General features: G+C 40.6%; 2 protein-coding genes across 2 annotated transcripts in view; one reads left to right on the top strand and one right to left on the bottom strand.

Moving 5' to 3' along the window:
* veph1 (ventricular zone expressed PH domain-containing 1) overlaps positions 1-24,298 on the bottom strand; it is a 58,296-nt gene that overhangs the window by 28,829 nt on the left and 5,169 nt on the right. The window contains exons 2-4 of the mRNA XM_058080026.1: positions 19,419-19,924; positions 18,398-18,616; positions 14,184-14,358 (exon numbers count right to left, since the gene is read on the bottom strand). Of these exons, the coding sequence (XP_057936009.1) occupies positions 14,184-14,358; positions 18,398-18,616; positions 19,419-19,556 (532 nt within the window). The 5' untranslated portion in view covers positions 19,557-19,924. The remainder of the gene's footprint in view (positions 1-14,183; positions 14,359-18,397; positions 18,617-19,418; positions 19,925-24,298) is intronic.
* Positions 4,975-12,218, top strand: ptx3a (pentraxin 3, long a). The gene is made up of 4 exons (XM_058080027.1): positions 4,975-5,296; positions 7,846-8,005; positions 8,094-8,497; positions 10,581-12,218. Exons 1-4 carry the CDS (start codon positions 5,158-5,160, stop codon positions 11,249-11,251), a joined length of 1,374 nt encoding a protein of 457 aa, XP_057936010.1. The 5' UTR covers positions 4,975-5,157; the 3' UTR covers positions 11,252-12,218.

Raw genomic sequence — 24,298 nt, forward strand, 5'->3', positions numbered from 1 at the left:
TCTATGTATGAAGCATTGCAGCAAGGTGACATGTTACAAAATGACGATAATAGACTTTTGGGGATAAATGTATACAATTTATACAAGAAATGCTAGAATTAATGTATATGTACTGTATGTGTACATCAATTTTGAAATAATTGTATATTGTATGCATTAACGGCTGTATGGTCAGCGAGTGGTTAGCGCGCAGGCCTCACAGCTAGGAGATCCGAGTTCAATTCCACCCTCAGTGGTAATGAATGGTAATCCGGCATGAATAACTGGGAGTCAAAGCCAACTCAAATCTCACTGTCAGTTATTTTTGTGTATTGTGTTTGTGTTTTAAGCTAGCTAAATCATAAATAAGCTAAGCTAAATTAGCTAAAACATTTTTTAAGCCACAGGGTTCAAAGCGTGTGAAAATATTTTTTTGTGTATTGCGTTTGTGTTTTAAGCTAGCTAAATCATAAATAAGCTAAGCCAAAATTAGCTAAATCATTGTTTAAGCCACAGGGTTCAAAGCGTGTGAAAATAGTTTTTTGTGTATTGCGTTTGTGTTTTAAGCTGGCTAAATCATAAATAAGCTAAGCTAAAGGAGCTAAATCATTGTTTAAGCCACAGGGTTCAAAGCGTGTGAAAATAGTTTTTTGTGTATTGCGTTTGTGTTTTAAGCTAGCTAAATCATAAATAAGCTAAGCTAAATGAGCTAAATCATTGTTTAAGCCACAGAGTTCAAAGCGTGTGAAAATAGTTATAGTTTACAGTCAGGAACTTATGGTATCTTTTTATTATGATCCAGTATTAAATTATTCTATTACAATTAGGTATACTAGAAGTAGTTGACAGCAGTCATTTGCTTTCCTGCGGCAGTTTATTTTATTCGCAACTGGATTCAAACCTTGACACTTCTGTCCCAGAGCCTACCAATTAATAACATATGAACCTGAATCTAATTCTACCTTTGTGTTCAAGACTAAGAAAGACTAAGTAAAGCAAGGTGAGCAGTGCCCCAACCTGTGAGAGAGGGGAGACTGAGTAATGCGGGGTGAGGGGTGAGTAATGCGTCGTTGGTGGCAGCCTGAATGTCGTAATCAGATATTACTGCTGCTGCTCCGACACACACACACACAGGGAGGGGGGTGGGGGGGGGACAGGTAATGGAAGACGAGGGAGGGATTGATTTTTGCCCCTTGCAGAGTTTGTGTGTGTGTGTGTGAATATTTTGCGGTTTCTCAATGACTTCATTGTTTTCCTGCACTCTTGTTTCTTTGTCTTTATTTGCAGACCTCTACAAGTGTGTTTATTTTGTTGTATATTTAGGTGCATCACATGTGTAGGATCTGCATGTTAACTTGTGTGTGAATGTGTGTGCTTTTTGTGTGTTTGTTCCAGCGGATGGAACTAATGACTTCCTCCTGGGATTTTAGGATTTGGCTGCTCTGAACTGCCTGCCTGTGTCTTTTTCTTCGTGTATAAATGCCTGTTATCTGGTGGGGGGGACAGGATGGACCCATTTTTTTGTCAGAAAGCCTTGTTTGATCATAAACTTTTAAACATAAAGCCGGGATGTTTATTGTATTTATGAAAGAGGCTGACAACATACATGCATGACAACATCCGCTAAGCACAGCGTGAAGGCCATCTTTTTGTTCAAAATGACTTCAAAAGTCCCGCATGGATTTGGGTGAAATTTTATGTGATTTTCAGAAATGGGATATGGAAGAACGGATTCAATTCTGGGGGTTATCCAGATCACCGTCTGGCTCCAGGAATATTTTTACAGAATTCTTTAACATTGCGCAATTAGACCATTGTCAGCATTTGTGCATATGAATCGACAAAAAATGATCAGAACACCTGGAATAAAAAGTTTCCAACAGGTCCTACAAAATATCAAAGACTACTCCAAAAATTATTTTGATGTGAATCACAATTTGTTCTGCTTAGTACTTAACTTATCTAGTTTTAACTGTAATTGTGATTTGGAGCACCTGAGAAAGTAGAAAAGAAAATGTATTTTTCTTCCACCACATTGTCATTAACAAGTGCACAACACAGCAACAACAGAACCAATGTTGTAGTACCAGTAGGACGCAAACTGCTCAGCCAGCGTTAATAAGGAAAAAGGAAATCAATGTAAACAAAAGTCATGTGTAACACACATAAGTTTCACACCAACTGCTGATATTTATAATATTAAAATGCAAACAGAGCTAGATAGATCTGTTCTATGTCACAACGTCCATATCTAACTGTTCTCCTTTGAGCTATTTGCGGTTTTACCTTATTGTCCAGCAGCCCACAGTCATGCATTCATAGTCGGCGGCCATTGAGTCAAGTCTCAGCATGTCACAGTTGCTATGACAATGTGTAAATTAGGTGTTGGAGACATATTTGAAGTGTAGGCGGTTGACTTCCCGACAGTGGTAAGTAACTCACAGTGTTGCTTGGTCGTGAATGACCAAGTTTTCAAGTTCACTGACTCAGCAGTATGGAGTCCTGACAAATGTCCCATTGTGCTGCATCATAATTAAGTCACCATCACTTGAGAGAAAAACCTTTCATTCATAGATATACCCTGCAGAGAGCTGCTGCTATGGAGGTGAAAAGGAAAGAATGGCTCATTGAGACTCAAATGGAAACTATTAGGGCAGGATGGTGGCACACGTGGGTAGCATGTCTGCCTTACAGCCAGGCGGTTCTGGAATTAATCCAGGTACGGTCTTTCCTCATTGCATTGCATTACGATTTTTTTTTCAAAAATTAAGTAATTATTAAATGACTGCTGTTTTGTGGTTGACTATGAACTATTATTAGTAAAAAAATATTGACTAATAATAATAGCCTCGGGCGGCACGCTGGTCGAGTGGTTAGCTACGAGACCAGGGTTCAATTCCACCCTCCGCCATCTCTGTGTGGAGTTTGCATGTTCTCCCTGTGCATGCGTGGGTTTTCTCCAGGTACTCCGGTTTCCTCCCACATTCCAAAAACATGCTAGGTTAATTGGCGACTCCAAATTGTCCATAGGTATGAATGTGAGTGTGAATGGTTGTTTGTCTATATGTGCCCTGTGATTGGCCGGCCACCAGTCCAGGGTGTACCCCGCCTCTCGCCCGAAGACAGCTGGGATAGGCTCCAGCACCCCCGCGACCCTCGTGAGGAAAAGCGGTAGAAAATGAACGAATGAATGAATAATAGCCTCCTTGAAATAGCACATTGACTGGAATATGTAACAAAAGTACACAAACTCCTAATAAATAAGACTTTCTAGGTACACTTTCAGCCCTCAGTGTCTTGTTCCACTTTGACGTTACGCCTGAGGTGTTCAAGTGCCGTGATGTGTGATGTTTGGGACAAATGCATGTCCAGTATTTTCCTAATAACTAAGACTAACTCGGACTAAAGAAGGTGTTTTGTTTTATTCTTGGTAGTCACTTCTCCATTGTGTCAGTCAGTTTCATTTTATTTTATTAAGTTACTGAATGTTACTTCACAATTTTGAGATTGGAGCAATGTGAAGCACACAAGATGACATGCTGATGTTGGATCTCAGATTTTTTTGTGACCGTGTGAGTGTTTATTTTGGTTTAATGCTAAATCGTGCGACCTCAGGGTCGTGTCTTTTTGTTCAAAGTTTCACATTTTAATACACACATCTTACTTAGCATGAACTGCTTTGTCAGTCTTCCTGGCACCACCAGATAAACCAAAACCAAATGTGTTGTTTAAGTTTGATAAATCATATAGGACATTTCTGCAAAGACAATGACAGAGAAGCAGCATAAAGTCTTTATTTATGGTCTTACATAATGATCCATGTCAAGCGACTTGGAGAAAAGCCAAGGATGAAACACCGCAGGGCCAGACAATATTTCTTTTTAACCTTTCAAAAATAAGCAGAGAAGCATGCCAAACACGTGGATGTGGTCTGACAGCGCTGAAGAACCCATGTGGTGGACACATACAGCGGATTTCTTCATAAATTACACAGATTTAGAATGTCACAGTGGTTTGGGTTCACAGTTTAAACTTGATATGTTTGTCATAGCTGAGGGTTCAAGTGTTTTTTTTTGTTCGATGCCTTGTGTAATTGTGGAAAAATGGCTTTATAGATTAGTGAGTTTTAGTCCATTGGGGGTCATAAGTTGGAGACAGTAAAATGACACTGACGGGCCAGCCAATCACAGGGCACATATAGACAAACAACCATTCACACTCACATTCATACCTATGGACAATTTGGAGTCGCCAATTAACCTAGCATGTTTTTGGAATGTGGGAGGAAAACCGGAGTACCCAGAGAAAACCGACGCATGCACGGGGAGAACATGCAAACTCCACAGAGAGATGGCCGATCTCCTTGCTGTCTCCTAGCTGTGAGGCCACTCGGCGGCCGTGCAGTCCAATATTTACTATACTGGGACAAAAATAAACACAAATATAAATGGTATTTTTTTCAAAGAAAATGGTCAAGTCTTCTATATCTTCTATACCATGGTGACAAATGATGTCTCCTCAAGTGAGTCAGAGCTTTTCTTCCTGTCACTCACACACACACACACACACACCAGTGATTCGGAGCAATGCAGCTGACCATGCACTTCATCTCTACACTGTCTATCTGTAGTCAAAAGTCATGCATTGCTCCTATTGTCATTTCTAATTATGAATCAAGCCATATAGTGATGCAATAACTGTAATCACGCTTCATTGTAAACGTGCCCTGATGGCGATTTATGTGCATGTCAACAACTGATAGAAAAGTAGAGTAAAGTCAACCGCAAGCTATCCTATAAAATACATATGATTGATAGAAATGAGTGTGTTTGTGCGTGACTCAAGCCCAAGGAGGCCCTTTCTTTCTTCCTCCCTCACTCACTCTGGCCGGTGTAGACAACACTGGCAGGCTTCCTGCCAAAGGATTGCTCAGCATTTAATGAGAAAGAATGGGAGTGGGAAAGTGGGAGGAGGGACAAACACTGCAAGAGGTATGAGGGAGGGAGCACGTGAAAAAGAGTGGGTGACCTGCAGAGCTGTATAAAGTCAGACAGACGGGAGGGAACCACGCACACTCACTGACTGACTGACTGACTGACTGACTGACGTGCATAAAAACACAAGCCAATAGGAGGCCAATCAACATCCATCTATTCTCCACTTCCAAAGCAGAGCAGCATGTTGCACTGGAGGCTCCCCCTGGCAGTCGCTGTGTGGTCGATGTGTGTGTGTCTGGCTCTTACCTATGAGGACGATATCGAGGTCAACTATGCTGACACCTACTACAACGAAATCACCGAGGAGGAGACACCAGAGCGTGAGTGTTACACTGTGACCAAAGAATCATGGATTTGAATGCATCCCTATTGACTTTTGGAGCAATGATTGTTATATATATGTTTTACCTATTAGTATAATACAGCAAAATATTGGAATAATTCCTATATGGTAGATGTGCATGACATTATTGATTTAAGTATTATTGCATTGTAAGTGTTGTAGCTGTCAATTACTCTACCTGTACAAAAAATCCTTTATTGTAATTGAAGAGGCCAATTTAGCAAAGGAAGTTCTATTTTCTTATGTTTCTACAGAAGCAGGACCAGAACAAACATAATAGAGACACAAGTCATTCATAAATTCTTCTCAGCTGTTGGGAAGTACTCCTGTGTGTGTGTGGTGTGTGTAATGATACAGACAAATGTGTGTAGGAATGTCCTTGAGTGTGGGAATACACGAGCGTGTGTAGTCATTTCCGTCACGCAGTTTGCATTTTGAGTATTTGCTGATTTAATCCAGAGGGAGGCCTCATTGTAGCGGCAACAGTTAACTAGAAACAAACTCAATCCGGTTTAAAGCTGACTGAAGGCCACAGTTAATGAGCCTTGAACATAGGAGACTAGCAAATGACAAAAAAAAATTAAATTAAGGACAGTAGTTGAATGTCAGGAAGCTGAGGAGTTAACTAACTTAACGAAGTTCTGCATCCGTGTATTACGGTTCATAAAGAATTCCCTTTGGCTTTGTGCTAAAAGAAATATCGTCATCACTTACTTTCACTATCCAAGCAGTAAACACAGTGAAACCCTTGAAGAAAATGTACGTAACAATGGACAGGTGGGAGCCTGAAGTGATATGTCGACAGAGAAAATGACGTCGAGCGATTAGTAAGGTCTGATTTTTTCTAGTAGGCATTTTTGTGATGCAAATGTGTTATGCTTTTGAACGCATACTGTTTTGAGAAGCCAAACTCTTTACTTAACTGTCCACAGCAACGAGCTGGAACTACTTTCCTCAGCACCGAAATCCGACCAGAACTAATTTCAAGCCCATAATGTGTTATGAAATGTTGCATTTATTTATTCATTCATTCATTTTATACTCATTCATTCTTTTCCTCACGAGGAGCCTATCCCAGTTGTCTTCTACGCAAGAGAAGGACTGTAGGGCACATATAGACAAACAACCATTCACACTCACATTCATACCTATGGACAATTTGGAGTCGCCAATTAAACTAGCATGTTTTTGGAGGAAACCGGAGTACCCGGAGAAAACCCATGCATGATGGTCGAGGGTGGAATCTAACCCTTGTCTCCTAGCTGTGAGGTCTACGCGCTAACCACACCTACTGCCGTGCCGCCTGCATTTATTTATTTGATGAATATATTGCATTATAGATCCATGCCATGAACTATTTTATGATGGTGCTACATAGTGAAACATCTAAAGTGGAACAGAAATCCCTCTGTGACACTGGCCGACCTACATTTGTTCATATTTGAAACAAACTTTTCATAGCAATCAATGTAATAACTGAGGTTTTCTGGTGTACAGTAATACAACACAACATTAGTGGTGTCAGCATGCCACTGACTGAACAGTGTAATAATATTAGCATTACATTACTTGGAGCATTGGAACACCCATTTATGTTACCAAAAAAGGCTTTAAAAAAGACCCAACATGTCGCTGATCCTTTAAACAAATATCAAATAAGCCTCTTAGTGCATACATTTTATTAAGTTCAATTCCTTTAAACTAACCAGACAGTATGTCTCTGGGAACTATGTAGTCTTAATAGCTGTACATAGCAAGGTTTACTCCTTCAGGCCCTTAATTCTAAGTAATGCATAGTGTTCAACATCAAAATGATGTAGTCCACCCTCAGATCCGTTGAACTCATCTTAAAATGTTTGCCTGACCTACTTTCTGAGGTCACTGTTACCAGCCAGGGCAGAAGACCTTTTTTTTTCACTGCAGGAACTCACCACCCTGAAACGTACCCTTGTTTTGTAACTACAGGAACTAGATTGTTTCAAGGTCAATTTGAGGGTAGAAACTCGAGCTGCTTCTCAAGAGGGTTCTGCCCAGGAGACGTCCGGATGAGGGTCGCCGGGGGGGTGCTGGAGCCTATCCCAGCTGTCTTCGGGCGAGAGGCGGGGTACATCCTGGACTGGTCGCCAGCCAATCACAGGGCATGTTTATCTTACAGTTAGCATCAATACAGAGGCAACAGTTTGATATCAATATGGAGCGGTTTGTTTAATTGTGGTTCCTCTGCTTGAACTATAAGAGGGTTTGTGTCCCTGTACAATTGAGTTTGACCCCCCCCCCCCCCCAAGTCTGCTTGTATGGTAAGCACCAAGGTTAGACAAGCATTTACACTTGCATTGATTAATTCCTGTCAACATTCACCAACTTTTAGGCTCCTGCAATAGAAAACCAACGGAAAAACGATTACTTTATTATTTTCTTCTTCCTTCCAATTCAATAGATTACACAAGAGAAGCAGATCAGCAGTCAGCCAGAATGAAATCACTTCCCGAGAAATGTGTCATGTTAATTATTACTATCTTTCTCCAGCCACACCGAGTGCGGCTCCCTGCAATTCTCCAGACCTCACAAAATGGGACAAAATCTTCTCAATGCTGGAGAATAGCCAAATGAGGGAAAACATGCTTCTCCAGTATGCCGATGACATTGTAAAAGTGGAGATGGGTTCTTTACGAGGGGAGATTCTCAGGTAGGTTATCCGCTATGATATCGTATTTTACACAATGATTAATCAAGGTGGCTCCATTCAGATCCTTTATGTTTGTTCTTCTTGCTAGGTTTGTGGCCCAGTATGGGGGTTCCTGCGGCGCTGCAGTAGAGACAGCAGGAAGAAGGATGGCCTTGCAAATGGAAGCAAGACTCAGAGAATCCCTGGTGCGGCTAAAATTTGGTGATCACACTTCTGGTCCTGTTGAGGGAAATTCTGTTGGGAATTCAAACAACCTGGAGGCAATGCTACAGCAGCTTCTCTCCGCCACACGAACCCAAGCGACCAGACTAGCCAAGATGGAAACCAGCTGTTTCAGCAACACAGGAACTGTTAAAGCAGCACCCCAACAACCAGATATCAGAGGAGCAGGCCACAGAGAGAGAACTTTAGAGGGAGTGCTGGCTCTTCTGCAGCAGACAAGAACGGAGCTGGAGGGGCTGAAGTCACTGCAGCCAAGACACCTTCCTGCAGGTAACTTATCACCTGTCTCATCTTTCTCCCTTTGCTACTGCTTAATCTGTTTTCTCTTGTTATTTCTTTTTTAGCCTGCCATCTTATTTCTTTTAATTTTTATCTGCGCTGACATATTCAGGTCATGCTTCACGTTCAGGAATGAGACCCCCCCCCCCTTGCTTCTCAGCACTCAGTGACTAATCTCACGGCTCGTGTTTGTCCTAAATACTTTGTTGTCTGTCTCTAGGCAGGTTAAGCCCCCTTCTTTTCCATTTTCTAACAATGTCAGATGATACAGTTACACAAACCGTCTTTCATGCTTCATCCGTATCCTCGCTCATTACACCTGAAATGTACATAGCATTCTAACATGTATACTGAGCACACCACAGACAATTTGCAACACATCTAATTGATTAATTATAATATAAACAGATAATTAGACAACTGAACACACAGTGTTTCCACTATGACTCCCATCTACAGCCCGTCCCTCAGATAAACAGTGACTCATAACGATGAGTTGGACAAACTAATTAGACTAAGACAAATTTAGGCCTGGGGAATCACTTATTAATTTCAGTCGAGAATAAAACAGCAAGGGGAACTGTATAAGAAAAAGATCATCAACCACCAGAGAAAAACAAAGAAGAACCAGATGGGCACTATGCTCAAAATCCCTCTTTTTACCAATATTCTCTGAATGACACAATGCTTAGCGGTGATTATTAGAAGCTACTGCTCACCATTTCAACCAAATTATGTGTCATTTCAGTTGGAAAATGAGTCTACCTCTCATCATCATTACGGCAAAATCCATTCCAAAGGACATAGAGCAACCGCAAACCAAACCAATCAACCAAATCCAACTTGTATCATAGGCATCTCACAATCAAAAGCCCATTTTAATTCATATAAACATCGGTACAGCCTCTGAAAACCTTGGGGAACTGCACTTTTTGGGAATTTTGCCCATCATTCCCAATACTGATGTGAAACATGAACACATACTGTATTTTTTTTTCCTTTTTCTGTGCATTATAACACCATAAATAAGTTAATATGAGCTAGCTAACATTACATGTCACACCTATTTTGACTATAAAGCCCTCTAAAAAATCATTTGATAGACAGTACATTGATGATAACATCGCCTTATGCTACGATAATCAATAATAGCAGCATCAATACAGCAACAACAGTTACAATGTCCGCTCTCTGGGATGGCTGTGTCTTTAGTCCTCAGGTAAAAACCGCTTCGTCTTCGTAGCGAAAATGAGAGCTAGATATCCGCTCTTCCATTAGTGAGTAACGCTGACACAAGCGGCCAGCAAGGCATTGAGTTAGTCCGCCAGATATAGATTTTCGTTGCTTAGGATGGCTTTTGCATCAAAATACGTATTTCCCATGACGTCCATTGTTGACTTGTTTTTATTGCGCTAGAATGCACAGAAAAGGGAAATAAATATATGCTTGTGTTTGGTAATATGGTAATGGTAATGGTTTTATTTCATTTGAACATGCATCAGATTACAATTGAATGCATCACATAATCAGTTCACAGTTCCACATGTCCAAAAGGAGTAGGAAGAAGCAAAGCTTATTAAATCCTACCCCTCCATCTGGTACTTTTACAATCAGTAACTGTTACATTTGTTCACTTCCTGCTTTCCATAACACAGTTTAAGGTTTTTTTTGTTTTTTTTTTTAATAATGTACCTCGTACTGAAGTATGAGATGATATGACCATACAATGACATAATGGGTACCATAGTAAGTGTCAATATAGTGATATATATAGCACATCATGACTGGTTCAAGACTCTTCATCCTTGTATTTAGCAAACATCAACTGCTTGTGTTGTTTCTTGAATTTGCTCATCGTTGTGAATATGTTTCCCATAAGGATTGCGACTGATGGGCAAATTCCCCCAAAAAGTGAGCGCAGTTTCTCTTTAAGAGACATTTGTGACCTGGAAGAGTGCAAATTTGGTTCGATCAACAGAACCTAGTCAAAAAGTAACCCCTAACGAAGTAAAAAGTACCTAACCTAACTTTCAGCTTGTACAAGTGTATTAATTCCTTCTTTCTTGCTCCACAGGTTGTGAGATGGCGCTCCTCTACCCCATGCGCTCCCGTCGGATATACACTTCTGTAATACCAGATGTTCCTCTTTCACTGTCCTCCTTCACCGTCTGCTTGTGGGTGAAACCAGTCGTTGTCTCCAACAAAACAGTGCTCTTCTCCTACGGCAACCGCCGCAATCCCTATGAGATCCAGCTGCTGCTGAGCCACACGTCCGCCTTTTTAACCATAGGAGGAGAAACTCACCTGGTGGAGGCACGTGGAGTGGTCAAACCAGACAGTCCACCAGAATGGCTCCACCTATGTGGTGTTTGGTCCTCTGAGCAGGGTCTGGCTTCTTTGTGGGCAGGTGGGAAAAAGGTAGCTTCTACACCAGGAGTGGCTGAAGGACACATCCTACCAGACGGAGGTTCTCTACAGTTGGGACAGGAAAGGAACGGTTGCTGCCATCTGACCCCGAGCAGCAGCAGCGGAAATGGTATGGCGGGGTTCGAGGCAGGGTTTGATCCCAAGCTGGCATTCACAGGAACAATGACAGGGGTCAATATGTGGGACAAAGTGCTGTCAGAGGAGAAGATTTCCCAGTTGGCTTTGCAAGACGGTCAAGGTTGCGAGCATAGGGGGAACATTGTGATGTGGGGTGTGACGGAGATGGTGCCACACGGAGGCGCTCAATTCGTCAACTAAAAGACTGCAATTATCAATTTTTTTTTTTAATCCCACAAACTCTGTAAGAAGCTTTTCATTCTGAAACGAAGAGAACATCTACTCTGCTATAATCTTTGTACAAGTACTTCAATGTTTCATAAGGGTAATAATTTCAATTTCAACTGAGGCCATATCATTTACACATGCTGCTCTCTGCAACACAAACAGTGTTGTGCATTCATCTTGAGAAAAGGTGCGTCGTGGCAAGACATGTTGTTGACCAAAGACTTTAATTAGTGTGAAAGAAAGTATCCATTGTATGAGTAAGCACATTCTGAGCCAATAAATAAAATAACTGAGCAGACACAGGAGAGGCCAACAACAGGTCAAAGACAAATATCCATCTAGTTTTGTACATAAATAGCAAATACAGTTATTGTGTCATTATTATCATTTTTTGATATGGTAAACTTGGTGTTTATAGATTGTTGGATTAGTTCGCTATAGGACTAACAGAGGTACCATATTAAGTTTGTGATGGAATGAGCCATGCTACTTGTGATCCATCAAATACTTGTCTGACTGAAAACTGCTGTGCATGCATCGATTAAGCATAACCAACTGTAGAAACTCGGCAATTTTGCTTTTGATTTCATACATTTCCACTTTTTCACTCATTTAGGTCTTCATACACACGCTTTGTCAGCTGTTTCAGTACTTTTTACACATCGGATAATGTATATTTATCTCGCTTTTTTTATATTGCAAAGTGAAATTGCTGTATTTGTCACTTGAGGTTGACTTTTTTATACTATAAATGAGGGCAAAGTTTACAAGGTTTGATATTTTGTGAATTATGTTGTCTTGTATTATACTGTATATTGCTTTTGATGTCGCAGTCAATGTCAACGGGTTGAAAATGAATGTACTTTGTGCATAAATATATTATGTGGTTGGTTGTGTGCAGAGCGTGGTATGAATAAACACATGTTATAGTTTCTTTGTTTGGTGTGTGTTTCATTTCCATCAATAAAATGTATTATTTTTGTTTTAAAAGATAACAAAGCTAAAAACTGGTTTCAGAGAGTTTTTTTCTTCCTTATATGGGCATGCCCAGGTACAAGCTGTACGCATGCCATCCTCCCCACTCTGCTGCACTCTTTTGTGGAAGATTTCCCCATGTTAGCACAATGAAATGCCTTCCAGGACATAACTGGAAGGAACACTAACTTGCCTAAAGAGGCAAACATCAGGCAGAAGTGGTTGGAGTTGAAAATTCCCTACCAACAACATAAAAATATGGGACTGTTTTGTGAACATGGAGAGGCTGGACTATCCACCAAACTGTTATTGAAGCCTGATGCCTTTCTAACATCATGTCTGCCTTCTAACCGATGTCTGGAGTTTGCTGATAGCCTTTTTCACCACAATCGTTGGGTCTACTCAAGTCATCTCGCAAAAAAAATGTTTAATGATCAAATTTATACGACTGATGTGGCGAGATTGTCTGCGCTTAGTAACCGCAGTACCGGCTTCTGAGCTCCACGGCACCAGTGGTGCCTCGAACAAAAAGTGTCTGACATGAGTGCTTCTCCTCGGACAGACAAGCTGGACGCAGCACCCTCATGTCACGGTTCTCCTGAGCTCCAAGGCATCAGTGGTGCCTACGTTATCTTTGAGTTCATACACTGTAAGTCAGGGGTTTCCAAATGGTAGCTCTTGAGCTAACCATTTTTCAAGTAGCTCTCTAGGGTTAATTCATTTATTATAAACTTATTATCAATTAGAAAGTGGGGTTCGGCAGTAGTCCGAAAGTCCTCCGGAGCACTTGGGTGTGTTACCAATCATAGCGGAGTGGGCGTGCCCGGACATGGGCTGTGGATGGAATAAGTCAAAACAAACCATTTTGGAAATTCAAGGAAATGCAGCTGGAATAGGTATGGATTCTGGAAGATCTAGAAAGCTTTCTGTGTGGGTTATTGTGTGTACTGCTCTGTAGGAGTCCACAACTCAATACCACGGGCGGAAAATGAGCACAATAGGCCCCCTTTAAAACCTTCCTTCGACTGTACTCGGGTGTTTTAGGACTAAGTACCATAGGTGATATTTTTCAAACTTCCTTAAGATCAGGTTTTGCTCTGAGGTGGAAGGAACCCCTGCGTTGGAATATTTAAGGGTCGCCATACCGTCCATATGTTTTTGCGACCTCACATTCAACCAAGCCACATGAGACTGAAAAAAGAAATGGACATTTCAAGTGAAATTCTAAATCCCTATAAAAACATACACGTTTAACCAAGACATCACATACTCCATCATGCACTTCACCCATTACATCAGCGCACTTCCCTCTCGGAGACACACATAGGTCATCTGTTGAGCTGCATGTGGAAGCGCACGTTTTTTTTTTTTTTTTGGAGGGGGGGGCTCTCCTGTGTTTGTGTTCCAATGTTTATGTTGTGCTCTGTTTACATTCAGTTCCAGGGAGGCACGGCTCGTTAAACTGCAACATGAGGGTAAAATATTGCAAGCGGTTGATGAGCCGCGGCGAGACACAAAAGGCAAAACTGAATTCTGAATTTGTTGTTTTAAGTTACCGTCTGTCTACTCTGTGTGTGCTCGATGCTCGTTTGTGCCATATTCTGGCCTTCAAAAAGAACCGCCATTTTGTCTCTTGGCTGCTCTGTAGGTCGCTGACTTTGGCATGCTGTGATTCAGAGCCGTTGGTATGTAAAGTATACATTAACTGACAGCATGTACATTCAGTCACTCAGTACTTCAAATGACGCTCAAATTAAACTGTACTACTTTTGTAGTTGAGAAAAATGGTCAACACTTAATCCAAACTGAAGAAACAGATACCTTTTTGGCTTATATTGAGATTTTTTTTATGTAATCCCAACAAAACTCTGACCTATGCACAAAAATACACCCAAAAAGTAAATACATTAATATCGATATATTGTCTTACCTGCTAGTACACTGAGGGTTATGGCCTCGGTATGTTCAGCCAGCAGATCGATCTCGGCTATAGCAGCCAGTGAGAGATAGCTGGACATGTTCCTGCTCAGTTCTCGATTGCCTCGATGCAGAAAACGCACCGCCACCGGAACAGCCAGCACCATAACTGATGGACAACTGTAATTCTGTGGAAATAGGAGAGGAGGAGGATGTTGGGAAACATCAATTGCTGTGGAAAGTCGATGTAATGTATTTGTCACAATAGCTCAAAATGGTAAAAAGTGACTCTATACATTTCACTGTTTAATTGTTTAAATAATCTATGTTCTTTTGTTCGATTCAATGTACATTTGTGCCAATGTACTAACATCATTTTGACACTTTGCGGTTAAAATTAAGTGGCTTCACTCTATTATGGTTTTTCAAAGGCCTATCTTTTTTTTCCCCCTAAATGGATAGTGAATTAAAATACATGTAAAAAAAAATACATGCAAATGATGTGTAGCATTCTGCACTGGTCACTAGTTGTCAGTAATGTTACTCTAATGTTGACGGTGAGCCACACAAGCATCTTGATCACCGTAACAGCAGGTTTTTATTGCAAAATTTATTATTATAATTTATAAATTATCTCACAAAATCTGTTGTGGCCGTAATCTACGGCGAGCTAAAACTCAAATCTGAACCCCCGACGTCGCTTCTTGTCCAGTCACTACTCAGCTCCCCTAGAGAACAAGCTAAAGGTGACACAGACATGCACAAGTCTTATTTATACCATAAATTGATTATTTACTCTTATTGTTCCGTATTACGAGTGCGATTCCACCCTTGGGCATCTCCTGTGCATGTGTGGGTTTTCTTCAGGTACTACAGTTTCCTCCCACATTCCAAAAAACTGCTATGTTAATTGGCAACTCCAAATTGTCCATAGGTATGAATGTGAGTGTGAATGATTGTTTGTTTATATGTGCCCTGTGATTGGCTGGCGACCAGTCCAGGGTGTACCCCGCCTCTCACCTGAAGTCAGCTGAAATAGGCTCCAGCATACAACCATCAACGTGAGGATAAGCAGCATAGAAAATGCATGAATGGATGGAAGACACCTGGACAAGAACTTTTCCCCAAAGAGGTCGGCAGCAAGGGAAAGGAGATTTGAGATGTAACAGCGCCCTCAACTGGAGTGACAAATGCGCAGCAATGAGTGTCATTGTGGTGGACATTCAACAAGATTTTGGTCCATTTTAATGGCCATTCAGCTGTTGTTGGACCGGCTGCCTCACCATCTCAGTTCTAGTTGATTCCAAAAATGTTTCATGGTCTTGATGTCAGGACTTTTAAGTTCCTCCACAACAACCCTATCCACTGGAGAACAAGTATGATTTAGCTTCATAATAAAGACGTCCATCTAAATACATTCATTCATTCATTTTCTACCGCTATTCGTCACGAGGGTGGCAGGGGGTGCTGGAGCCTATCCCACCTGTCTTTGGGCAAGAGGCGGGGTACACCCTGGACTGGTCGCCAGCCAATCACAGGGCACATATAGACAAACAACCATTCACACTCACATTCATACCTATGGACAATTTAGAGTCGCCAATTAACCTAGCATGTTTTTGGAATGTGGGAGGAAACCGCAGAAAACCCACGCATGCATGGGGAAAACATACAAACTCCACACAGAGATGGCCGAGGGTTGAATTGAACCCTGGTCAATTCCTAGCTGTGAGGTCTGCGCACTAACCACTCAAACGCCGTGCCGCCCTAAATACATTAGATAAATAATATCTAAATGCATGTTATTATTAAATGATTTATGCACATTTATTACAGTTTAAATAACTTCTATAGGTACGGTACTGTATATTTATTAAGTATGACACTCCTGTAGTGCAGGCTGCACAGCCGTCGAGTGGTTAGCGCGAAGGTCTCACAGCTAGGAGACCTGAGTTCAATCCTTTGGTCATTTCTGTGTGGAGTTTGCATGTTCTCATATTCCCGTGCATACGTGGGTTTTCTCCGGGTACTCCGGTTTCCTCCCACATTCCAAAAACATGCTAGGTTAATTAGCGACTCCAAATTGTCCCTCGGTATGAATGTGAGTGTGAATGGTTGTTTGTCTATATGTGCCCTGTGATTGGCTGGCCACCAGTCCTGGGTGTACCCCGCCTCTCTCGCCCCAAGGACAGCTGGGATAGGCTCCAGCACCCCCTCGATCCTCATGAGGATAAGCGGTAGAAAATGAATGAATGAATAAATGAACTCCTGTAACGCCATACCACTACTCACCACATGATGGCACTGCACACAAGAATTACAGAAGTAGGTAATTTCCTCTACTATGGCTATGATCAAATGGGTTGCCATTTAATTCAAATTAACCACATCAATGAGTTTTATATTAAATATGAGTCTTGCAGCCATTCTAAATTTGGTTTCAGATATATTCATATAACGATACACATACAGTATTTGGAATTTGGAATGAAAGTTCAGTCAATCAGAAAATGTTTGGATCTCACACACAGTTAGCTTACAACAAGTCGGCCTTTGTGCGTGATATAATGCAGCGTGAAACCTACACATGCATACTGTACACCTGAACTGTTAGTATTGCGTCACTGACGTGTTCTCCAGTTTACATGCGTGTGCCTCTCAGTGGGAGCAACAGTGGAAGGGCATGAGGGACGTTTGAGCATCTGCAGTTTCAACTGTGAAGTCAAAGTGAGAACAGAAGGACAAAAAAGAAAAGACAGATGGTCAGAGGGGAAAGAAAATGAAAGAAGAAGAGCTCCCGTGCTGTTGGAGTTTGGATACCAGGGCCTTGGGCTTCTGTCAAAGCTTTCAGGCTCACTTCAGTGTGTGTGTGTGTGTGTCTCCTGAAGAAGCAGCCTCATTACAGGAGTATTAAGCACATTCCTATTCCCACAGGAAATATTTGGAGAAAGAACAGAGGAGAATGGGTCCCACTCAATTTCCATCATCTCGTGGTGGAAGTCTGAAGTGGGAATGGGCAAGCAGCGAAGTGGCAGCTCGAGATGGCACCGATTTGTTTACTTTTCATTGGCTAACCTATATTAAATCCAGAGCATTCATTCAATATAATATTTAGTGTGTACCACTCTGACTGTCTGTAATATTGTATTATTAAAGGTATTATTATTATTTGAAAAAGGTTTAAAAACATATCTTTTTAGAAAAGCTTACATAGCTTGCCTATTTTAATGCATATTTAATGACTTTGGTTCACTGTGTGTGGTAGTTTGGCTTTGGTCATTTCCACCTCCACTGCTCTACTTATGTTAGATGTTCTTATTCTGTTATTGTGACACTTGTTGTTAATTTTTATTTTTTAATTTTTTATTGTAACTGTTGCACTTTGAGATCATTCATTTGATGTAAAGTGTGTTATAAATTATTATTATTATTATTACTATTTTATTTTTTATTATTTATTTTATTTTATTTTTTATTTTTATTTTTTAATTTTTAATTTTTAATTTTTTTCTGTATTTATTTTTCTGTATTTATTTTTTATGTATTTATTATTATTACTATTATTATTATTATTATACCGCCAATCACTACAAGATGGAACTGTGTGTATATTTGGCCCAATTAAAGGGGAACTGCACTTTTGGGGAATTTTAACCATTATCCCAATCCTTATGTGAAATATGAACATATATTTATTTCCCTTTTCTGTGCATTATAATGCTGGAAAACGAGTTAATATGAGCAAGCTAACAATGCACTTCATTGGGACACACCTATTTCGACTGCAAAAACCCTCTAACAGCGATTTGATGATAACATGTAATACTGACAGTATCGTGCCGTATTTTGATATCAAAAATATTGTTAGCAGTGGTAACTTCATTTATTTAATTAATTATGTTACATTTTTGGGGGGAAGGATCACAAATTATGGGCAAAAGTTCCCCTTTAAGAGGTTTCCCCCAGCCCTCAAAAGTATTTTGGGCACTTTAAATGTTAAAACCGGAGGCATGAATTGGATTAAATTTATTTCCTATCAAAGCAAAAAGTTGTTTATGATGTATCATTAATGTATGACACTGATGAAAGCATAATTTCTTACTACCGTCAGCTCAAAATCTAACTGAACATTTTTTTGCAGGTGCAAGACTGTATAGCCGACCTTCTGTGTGATTTACAATTCAGTTAATGCTGTCTGTGTGCCTGTGCGTGTGTTTGTGTGTATACCTGCAAGATGCAGCTGGTAATGTCCGAGGCTATCTTGGTGTGCGGCGTGTCCTCGGTGTTGTCACCTTGAGGCGTGAGGTTATGTTCCAAACACGACTCCCAAAGCCCCACCAGGGCTGTGCTGTGCCGCTCGATGGAGCCTGTCTCCCTGATGGCCGTGGTGATGCGTGTTATGCAAATCTCGACCACAGCCTGGTCATTATCATTGGTCAAATAATCCTGTGAAAGAGACGCATAAACATTCAGAGACTAAAGAAAAAAAGACGATTTCACATAGAGAACTTAAAACGGAAATCGTCAACATGCACCAAAATGCCTACTTGGAGGGTTAAAATATGAGTATGAAAAATGTGTACATATAGGCAGTTCAAGTAAAGAAACGATACTTATAAAGCAAATATTTGAAACACTTATATGCTAGGACTACGTTAAAAAGCCATAGCATTTCAGTATGTGGAATCAAACTATGGAATGGATTGAGTAAGGAACTCAAACAATGCACAACGATGAGCCAATTCAAGAAACAATACAAGCAGTTGATGTTTGCTAAATACAAGGATGAAGAGTCTTGAACCAGTCATGATGTGCTATATATATCACTATATTGACACTTACTATGGTACCCATTATGTCATTGTATGGTCGTATCACCTCATATTTCGGTATGTGACAAAAAATAAAAATAAAAAATATATTAATAAATTATTACAAAATAATAAATATATAATATAATAAAATATAATTAAATGTAATCATTTTAATAATTTAATAATTAATTTTAAAAATAAATTAAATTATATTAGGAAAGCAGGAAGTGAACACATGTAACAGTTACTGATTGTAAAAGTACCAGATGGAGGGGTAGGATTTAATAAGCTTTGCTTCTTCCTACTCCTTTTGGACATGTGGAACTGTGAATTGATTATGTGATGCATTCAATTGTAATCTGATGCATGTTCAAATGAAATAAAACCATTACCACTACTATTACCATATTTGCCCAATGTGCATGTCTACTAACCGGTGAGCAGGAGATCGACTTGATCTGATCCAGAGCATGTGACAGGCAGTCTTCGATCTCCGCATCCTCCAGAGAAAACAGGTCTCCCGCTCGTGACAAATCCCTCTGGCCCAGCACCTGACTAAAAAGCTGGTGCATCCTGGTCCTGGGTGACGATGCCTTTCAGACCCGTTTGGGACTATTATGGCCAAATTTAGAATCTTCTAATGTAGAATGAGGATATCTGCAGCATCATTTACTCTTACATCAGAGGAAAATACCTCTGATGTTAAGGGACCACCGTGATCCCAAGAGGACACACAAAGTACTCTAAAAACTATCATCTAAGTCACTGTTATGGTTTTATCATCAACACAATAATGTGTTTGAATTCAAATCTTCATCCCTGGTGTCCAGGATCAGGTATGGGGATCAACTTGGCTCAGTGTTTTTCTGGATCTTCCTAAGGCCTGTTACCATAGAGACAGAGCATAGTCCAGAGTAGGTAGTGGTGGCACAGCAGAGTCCTGGCACGGAGGAGAAGAAAACAAGGAATTACTTGCTATAAATGTTCGGAACCTGCAACACAGTCATACACACAACTACTGTATCTACACTTTTGTACAGATTCTCACCAATATTTAAAGGGTTCTTTACTATTAATCCGCTATAAAGTTGCCTAAAGGACGCCAAATTTTGAACACATAACATGAAATCCCGCATTTTCCTGCTTTGACTATGTCAATGTAAAACACCCATGCACAGTACTGATGGTCGTTGTCAGCTGATGACAGCAATTTGGCAAAGTTTAGCTGCTAACGTTAGACATCACGACTACTTTTGTGTGTGCACGTGCCATGGACAACTAGTAATTATATTCATTCATTCATTCATTTTATACCGCTTATCCTCACGATGGTCAGGGGGTGCTGGAGCCTATCCCAGCTGTCGAGCTGTTCGGGCCAGAGGTACACCCCGGACTGGTGGCCAGCCAATCACAGGGCACATATAGACAAACAACCATTCACACTCACATTCATATCTATGGACAATTTGGAGTCGCCAATTAACCTAGCATGTTTTTGGAATGTGGGAGGAAACCGGAGTACCCGGAAAAAACCCAAGGGGAGAACATGCAAATTCCACACAGAGATGGCCAAGGGTGGAATCAAACTCAGGTTTCCTAGCTGTGTGGCATGTGTGCTAACCACTCCTCCACCGTGCAGCCACAGTAATTTTATTAATTCATTCATTTTCTACCGCTTTTCCTCACGAGGGTCGCGGGGGGTGCTGGAGCCTATCCCAGCTGTTTTCGAGCGAGAGGCGGGGTACACCCTGGACTGGTGGCCAGCCAATCACAGGGCACATATAGACAAACAACCATTCACACTCACATTCATACCTATGGACAATTTGGAGTCGCTAAATAACCTAGCATGTTTTTGGAATGTGGGAGGAAACCGGAGTACCCGGAGAAAACCCACACATGCACGGGGAGAACATGCAAACTCCACACAGAGATGGCCGAGGGTAGAATTGAACTCAGGTTTCCTAGCTGTGTGGCCTGCGTGCTAACCACTCGACCACTGTGCAGCCCCAGTAATTAATTTTATTTGTGTCCAAAAAATCGTAACCGTTGATAATATGATGTATTTGCACACAGTATCTTCATTGGCAAATAGTTTATGTAGCAAACGGTTATGAAAACAACATTTCACACATTACATTTTGCAACAAGGACTCTCAAACACACATACAGCCTTTCTTAAAATCATCCACCCATCCATCCATCTGCTTCTTGTGATCATGAGTTAGTTTGCTTCGAGCTCGACTCCACCAGCTAAGTGTATGTATCTGTGTCACTGTCTACAATCTGCACTCATTCCCTTTACAGCCAGACATTATCATCACCATCATCATCATCGTCCCGGCCAACACCAATCTAGCCCAAAGAAAGGCACAAAGAAGAAGCACTTTGGTGTTGGCTCTGGAAACCCGCCCATGTTGCCGGGGTTACCACATCAGGAATTCTTGCTGGTCCCAGTCAAGCTCGAGATACCGACGCAGCCATGAAAACAGAAGCGATGAGATTTATCAGTCGCTCAGAGACACACTTTAGAGGCACTGCTACCGTCAGCATGTTCCGTGCATAGATTTATGCATAAATAGCACATATTACATAATATGAGTGTATAGTACTGCTCAGTAGATCATTCTTTTTGCAAGATTTGTGAGCTTTTGTGAGTTAAGTGAAAGTAAATCTCACCTGTACTTTTGTGCTGATTTGTGAATTAAGTTAGTTTATTTTTTTTAATAATAGGAATTAATATTAGTATTATGTATTTACATTTTTATTGATTATTTCTGTTTTTCTTTACTGAACAAAATTCCTTATTGTTATGAATTTGCTGTGTAATACAGTTCCCATATACTTTCTTTTATTTTAATTGTTTTTTTTGTTATACTTTTATTGTTTTGCTTCTTGTTTTTAATATTTTAATATATATTTTATACTATTTTATTTCTTATTTGATCTTTTAGTTTTTGATTACATTTAATTTGTACTTTTATTTATTGTATTTTATTTTTACTTTTTATTTCACTAGTCTGTGCAACACTTTGGAAACTCTGTTTATAAAATGTGCTATATAAAGTATATATAAAGTATAAAGTTTATATAATAACTGTATATAATAACTGTATATATAAAGTATATATAAAGTGGATTGGATTCGATCGTATTGGATCTCAGTCCATGTGTTTCTAATGACATCAGTCAATTAAATAAATGTGCAAGGTGTAGAAGAATGTCAGATTTTAAACAATTTCAACAATCTGCTCATTCCTATTAATCTGCCCGGTTACAGCTGAGCGACCTCAGGAATGTGACTTTTAAAAACACGCACAACGTCCAATGGGACACTCACATTTTGTTGCTTTACAACAGACTGACAATTAACTGCTTGGACGCTAAGTTTGGTTTGTTTTCGTTTTGTAGGCGTGATTTCTGGATATATATTTTAAATCCACAAGTGAGTGGGGCACTAGGCCAGGGGTGAATGGGATGAAAGGGGGGGTGCATGTTGGTGGGCCACATTGAGAGTGGAGGGGGGTCTCTCTCTATCTTTCTATCGCTTTGCTCTCTCTTTGCTTCTGTGGCTCGCTGGCTTTCAGCACCAATACAGTCTTCACTCTGCACATTGCAAGAGCGAGAACACTGCCTCTTTTGTGCCACCTATAAGACAGAGCCCTCCCCACTCCACCCCCCATGTCTGCATATCTCACTGTTCATTCAGCCCCCGTCCTTCTAAGTAACGTGCACCTGCACAGCGTGAAAGACATCTCCCACAGTGAGAAGACACTATCAGAGAGTTATTAATTAGAATGTATTTTATCATGCATAACTTGCAAAAAAAAAAGAGTTTGTGTTTGTTTACGTTTTGGTTTGGTAGTGTCCATGTTGCCATGCAAATGAGTTGTGGTTATTTGTAGCCATGCTCCTGTGTGAAAAGCTGCTTTTTCAACTATACATGTAAACCCATGAAGAGAATATTTATCACATATATATCACAATAACCATTTGTTATTGAGACTTTGGACTAATTGATGTTTTTGCATGGTATGTTTGGGTTGTGTCGAATGTACATGCTGCATTATGGTCACCTGAAGTCAAACATTTATGGCACTTGTTGCTGATTATTGGAAAGTTATCGATCAACCTGAGAAATATGCAGCCACACAGGTTAATAGAACAGTGTTGCCCTGTAATTTTACACCGAAACGTACGTCTTACACACACGTACACACATAAACATCTTCAATATGTTGAAATAAGCATTCAGCACTTATTTTTTTTTGTTTTTGTGGTTAGCGCGCAGACCTCACAGCTAGGAGACCCAAGTTCAATCCCACTCTCGGCCATCTCTGTGTGGAGTTTGCATGTTCTCTTCGTGCATGCGTGGGTTTTCTCCGGGTACTCCGGTTTCCTCCCACATTCCAAAAACATGCTAGGTTAATTGGCGACTCCAAATTGTCCATAGGTGTGAGTGTGAATGGTTGTTTGTCTATATGTGCCCTGTGATTGGCTGGCCACCAGTCCAGGGTGTACCCCGCCTCTCTCCCAGGGACGGCTGGGATAGGCTCCAGCAGCCCCTGCGACCGTCGTGAGGATAAGCGGTGGAAAATGAATGAATGAATGAATGCTAAGGCAAACACGTAATATTATGTTGTAACCATTAAATGATGGCAATTTCTTATCAGATTAATCACAATTTTCAAATTAATCAATCATGATTAATCACCATTTGCAATTATGAGTGAAATATGCCCATTTTTACTGCATTTTATTGAAAGAAAGATATATATACAGTGAAGAAAATAAGTATTTGAACACCCTGCTATTTTGCTATTTCTCCCACTTAGAAATCATGGAGGGGTCTGAAATTTTCATCGTAGGTGCATGTCCACTGTGAGAGAGATAAACTAAAAAGAAAAATCCAGAAATCACAATGCATGATTTTTTAACAATTTATTTGTGTGATACAGCTGCAAATAAGTATTTGAACACCTGAGAAAATGAATGTTAATATTTGGTACAGTAGCCTTTGTTTGCTATTACAGAGGTCAAACGTTTCCTGTAGTTTTTCACCAGGTTTGCACACACTGCAGGAGGGATCTTGGCCCACTCCTCCACACAGATCTTCTCTAGATCAGTCAGGTTTCTGGGCTGTCGCTGAGAAACACGGAGTTTGAGCTCCCTCCAAAGATTTTCGATTGGGTTCAGGTCTGGAGACTGGCTGGGCCATGCTAGAACCTTGATATGCTTCTTACGGAGCCACTCCTTGGTTTTCCTGGCTGTGTGCTTCGGGTCGTTGTCGTGTTGGAAGACCCAGCCACGACCC

Source organism: Doryrhamphus excisus, chromosome 8, assembly GCF_030265055.1.
Source record: "Doryrhamphus excisus isolate RoL2022-K1 chromosome 8, RoL_Dexc_1.0, whole genome shotgun sequence".
Classification (NCBI taxonomy): domain Eukaryota; kingdom Metazoa; phylum Chordata; class Actinopteri; order Syngnathiformes; family Syngnathidae; genus Doryrhamphus; species Doryrhamphus excisus.

What these genes read in the sequence shown, in the direction of transcription:
- ptx3a (XM_058080027.1), top strand. Translation starts at nt 5,158, where the DNA reads ATGTTGCACTGGAGGCTCCCCCTGGCAGTCGCTGTGTGGTCGATGTGT. An exon ending in CGAGGAGGAGACACCAGAGC is followed by an intron (nt 5,297 to 7,845) that starts GTGAGTGTTACA and finishes ATCTTTCTCCAG; the next exon opens with CCACACCGAGTGCGGCTCCC. An exon ending in GCCAAGACACCTTCCTGCAG is followed by an intron (nt 8,498 to 10,580) that starts GTAACTTATCAC and finishes CTTGCTCCACAG; the next exon opens with GTTGTGAGATGGCGCTCCTC.